General features: G+C 36.9%; 1 protein-coding gene across 1 annotated transcript; it reads right to left on the bottom strand.

The window, feature by feature from the left end:
* Window positions 1-208: 208 nt before the first annotated feature.
* On the bottom strand, window positions 209-4,059 carry LOC132630776 (uncharacterized). The gene is made up of 4 exons (XM_060346366.1): window positions 3,767-4,059; window positions 3,600-3,735; window positions 559-828; window positions 209-304 (listed from the first exon to the last, which is right to left on the bottom strand). Exons 1-4 carry the CDS (start codon window positions 4,057-4,059, stop codon window positions 209-211), a joined length of 795 nt encoding a protein of 264 aa, XP_060202349.1.
* Between the last annotated feature and the right edge of the window lie 777 nt (window positions 4,060-4,836).

The raw sequence follows: 4,836 nt of genomic DNA, 5'->3' as shown, positions 1-4,836 counted from the left end.
AGCTGGATTCACTCTTGATGCTCCATCTATATTGCATTTGTATCCTATGCTTGGCTTCTTCCGACAGACTTGCTTACACTCCAATGGCACCTTATGACTTTCCATAAACTAAATCATACTTGGCCAGATTTTTGGAAAATTCTATATCATTGGATATCTCTTCTGAGCTAAGAAGTATAAACTCCTTGTTATCTCATGAATCTCTTTATTATATGAGATAGATCCACCATGCCTCAGTGTATTTCTGCTCTTCCATATCTGCCACATGATCAATGCTGGAGCTGCTTGGTATAATGATTTCAATCTAGTAACACAATCAACATTCCACTAAACCATGATAATCTACTTTATATGTACCAAAGGAATAATGATACCTCCTGCAGCTGTAAAGTATCTTCATATCTTGCTAGCCAAAGGACCTAATATGAATAAATGATCCATTGTTTCTTCCTGAATATGATAATAGCAGCATCTTGACACTATTGATATCCTCATTCTCTTTAACACATCATCTATTGGCAATTTCTAAAACCAGATTCTCCATAAGAAAAAGGACACCTTGTAGGACACTCTTTTTATCCAGAGTTTCTCATAATGAGGAGAAATTATTGCTCTTTGTCTGAGAAGATCCCATGCACTTTTAACAGTAAATTTCCCAGAACTTGTTTCGATCCACCAGGATTTGTCTTTACCATCAAACCTCACAATATGACCTAACTCTTGTCTGATGTGCTCAACAATATCATTTGGAAATAAATCCTGCAGCTTAGTATAATTCCATTGACCTTCAATCATCAATTCTTCAACTTCATCAACAGATTCAGCTAACTGATATTATAATGGTAAGTAATCACTCAAAGCCCCCTAGTTTAGTCCAATTATCAAACCAGATAGAAGAAGAACCATTCTGTGGTTCCCACAAAATTTTATGCTCCATGTCATCCCTTGCTTGTAACATCATTTTCCAAGTTTGTGATCCTCCACCTTTCTATTGAACCAAGTAGGTCTAAATCTCTTACAGTACTTATTTGTTACACCTCGAAAAATCTTCTGTTGGTACGCAGGTGAATGAACTAGTGATGAGTACGAGTGTACGATGTTTCCGCGAGTAAGAAATAACATTTGACGACCCTAAGTGAGATTCCGAAGGAAATCACAATGAGAGAGAGGTTATGCTCCAAAATGAATAATTATAGGTTTTGGAAATGTGAAAAGTTACATGTTTGCATTCTGGCCAGTTGGTCGTAAAATGAAATACGGACCGTAAAGTGGTATACGGTCCGTAAACTGCCATGTCGTATTTTGGCTTCAAAAACTTCAACTTTCTGCCAAATGAGCAAATGGTTAAAAACGACCCAAAATACGGACCGTAAAGTGGTTTATGGCCCGTACACTGCGTCCGTAAATCACCACACCTCAGTTTGAGTTTCTGGTTCTGATATGATTAAATACGACCACGAAGGACGATCCGCAAACTGGAATACGGACCGTAAACCAAGTTTACGACCACTGTGCACTTCAAATCAGATTTTTAAGTCATTAAATAAGGGGACCAAGACTTATTTCATTTCACTTCTACGCCATACCCCTTCTCTCTAGAACATATCTCTACATGTATCCCACAAGAATTCAAGGATATTTGGTGATAAACAACGTAAATCAAGGGAATCAAGTGTAACAAAACCATCAAGATCATCCAAGGTCAAGAAATCCAAATGGAGATAACCTAGGGTCTTGCTCAAAGTGGAGTATTATCAACTAAAACTTGTTCCTACAACATTTAAAGTAAGATTCATGATATTTATATGTTGTTTAAGGTAGTTAAGAGTTGAAATACTTGAATTGTAGAAGAGTATAGGAAAATGAGTCATGAATATGGAATAGTGTCATTTTGAGAAATAGTATAAATTGAGATATGGGTCTTGATGTATTGTGATGTAAATACGATATAAATGATGTTGAGAACATGAGATGAACAATGTATGTAAATGGACGTCGTGTGTGTTATGGCCATGGTTATGGATGAATTGAATTTAAATCTAGAAATATGGATAATGTGAATGAGTAGTGGCTATTGTTATGGCATCGTGAATTTATTATTGACGTTTGGGAGTTGAATTACGATATGGACGAATGTCGTGTAAATAAAGGAGATGGTGTCCGATTTTCTCTAGCTTTAGCCATGTGTGCTAGTTATCTATTCTAATGATAGTATGACCTTAATGAAGGTAGAAACATGAGCATCGAAGGAGTACGTGCAAGTGTAGAATAGTTCAACGAAAAGGTATGTAAGGCTAACCCTTCTTTCATAAGGCATGTTTCTTTGACCTAACGTCTAAATCTTCTATAAGTCTATGATTTCTTCAAATGATTGACCTTCCGGGCTAATAAGCTGACGATGCTTGATGTGCTACGATAGTACTAAGTTCCTCGTATGACGAGTAGGCCTATAAGATAGATGTAATGGTAACAACGAAGATAGTGATAATGATAGTAATAATGATGAGAATAATGTGATGATTAAGATGCCTATGGGATATTGTAAGTAGGTGTGCCTATGAAGGGATATGATAAGACCCCGAGCTTATGATGCCGGGTAGAATGTATGTATATGAATATTAATAGAGTATGTATATGGCTATGTAACGCGCGCGCACTTCTGCAGAAGGTACGGATAACTCTGAAGCCTTGGTAGGGCCAGGTATATATGACCTTGAACCTTGGTCGGCCAAGTATGTATCAAACACTGATCCTTTATGGTCGGGTACGCTATACAAAATCTATATAAAAGCTATATAGACATATATATATATATATATATATATATATATATATATGACATCAATATGAGTACGAATACGTTAAGGATATGTAAATGATATGAATAAGGCTATGTAAATGAATACGGATATGAATGTATGTACATGGATAAGTAATAGAGAAGGAAGGCCACTATGCAAAGCAAGTAAGTGCCCTGACGATGATAGTATTATCTCTCATTCTATGTTATCCCATGTGTTGCATATTATGCTTCTATATTAATGATGATCATGCTTTACATACTCAGTACATTCTTTGTACTGACGTCCTCTTTTTTGTGGACGCTGCGTCATGCCCGCAGGTGCACAGGGAGACATGCTTGATCCATACCTGCTTACTCAGAGATTACATAGCAGAGCTCCATTTCATTCGGAGCCATAGATTTTCGGTACTTATTCTTTTGTGTATATAATTATGGGCATAGCGGGGCCCTGTCCCGCTCATGTGATATGTTATACTCCTCTTAGAGGCTCCTAGTCACGTGTATATTGTCAGATATGTCCGGCCTTGTCAGCCTATATTTTGTATGTCTTTTGATAACCTCGTCGGCTTATGTACATTGATGTGGCATAGATGTAAATGATGATTTAAAGATGTTGCCGTCCAATGGGACTAGCGTGATTGATGAAAGGAAATGCATGTTTAATCGTATGGCTCACCTAGATGTAAGTATATGTGTAAGCCAAGGGTGCCGGGGTGGGCTAGCACCGGGTGCTCGTCGCGGCCCTCTAGATGGGTCGTGACATTATTCCACATAAAACATGCCCACAATGTATTACTTGTTCTAAACCTCCACCAGAGTTTAGCAAATAAAGCTTTGGAGATGTCAAACAATGATCTAAAGCTAACTCCACCTTCATTCTTTGGAAATCACATCTTCTCCCATTCTTAGCAGTGTTTACTTCTGCCATCCTCCTTTGTTTGCCAAAAAAACCAATTAAATAACTTGTGCAGCTCTTTGATTACACATTTAGGTGGAACCATTGCGGATAACAAGTATATAGGAATACTTTGCAATACACTAGTGATCAAATCTGCTTTTCCACCAAATGACAGTAATTTTCCTTTCCAAGCTTGTAATTTATCTCTTACTTTCTTCAACATATCCTTATAAAACAACTTTTGTCTCCTTGCATGAAAGATAGGACATCCCAAATAGGTAAAAGGAAATTCACCCCTATTAAAACCAGATATCTGATGCACATCCTGACTCAACTCAGCAACCACTTTTGCATGCATATAAAATACACTCTTGTCTGTATTAATTTTCTAACGCGACCCCTTCTCATAATCATGCAAAACCCCTATGATCATCTGTAAAGATTCTTTTTCAGCAGAAGCAAAAATTATGGTATCATCAGCATAAGAAAGATGGTTCAAGTTTGCACTCCACTTTGGCATCCCAATCCCTCTAAACATGCTACTATCAAATAATGTCTTCAGAGAAATAGACAGGACTTCAGCTGCAAATATGAACAAAGGTGGAGATAGGGAATCACCTTGCTTAACTCCTCTTGTGGAATGAGAAAAACCATGTGACTGACTATTAATAAGTATGGAATACAAATTATTTGCTATCAACCTCCAAATCATATCTATATACATATTTGTAAATCCCATTCTCTTCATGACCTGAATAAGAAATCTCCAAGAAAATCTGTCATATGCCTTTGCCATATCCAGTTTAATGATCACATTAGCTGGTTTCCCCCTCTTTCTAATATCAGCTACCAACTCTTGAGTATGTAACACATTCTCAAAGATGTTTCTTCCTTTTAAGAATCCAGATTGATTAGCAGAGATTAAGGAAGGTAAAACTGATTCTAGCTTATCATGAATCACTCTAGAAATCACCTTGTTGATGAAGCTACTAAGATCGATCAGCCTTAAATCAGAAAAAGTGTTAATGAAAGATTTCTTTGGTAGTAAAACCATGTTTGTATGAGTGATAGATTTAGAAAGAGTATGACCCTCGTAAAAAGCTTTCACTACAGTATACATATCTGCTCCTACTAT

Source organism: Lycium barbarum, chromosome 3, assembly GCF_019175385.1.
Source record: "Lycium barbarum isolate Lr01 chromosome 3, ASM1917538v2, whole genome shotgun sequence".
Lineage (NCBI taxonomy): Eukaryota > Viridiplantae > Streptophyta > Magnoliopsida > Solanales > Solanaceae > Lycium > Lycium barbarum.
This window is presented reverse-complemented; position numbering and strand designations above follow the sequence as displayed.

Bases quoted from the DNA above. Each gene is read 5' to 3' on its own strand.
- LOC132630776 (XM_060346366.1), bottom strand. From the start codon at position 4,059: ATGCATGCAAAAGTGGTTGCTGAGTTGAGTCAGGATGTGCATCAGATA. The intron at 829-3,599 runs GTAATACATTGT...TTATAATATCAG, and splicing joins CTGGTGGAGGTTTAGAACAA to TTAGCTGAATCTGTTGATGA. The intron at 305-558 runs GTGTCCTTTTTC...TTGTGTTACTAG, and splicing joins TAAAAAGAGTGTCCTACAAG to ATTGAAATCATTATACCAAG.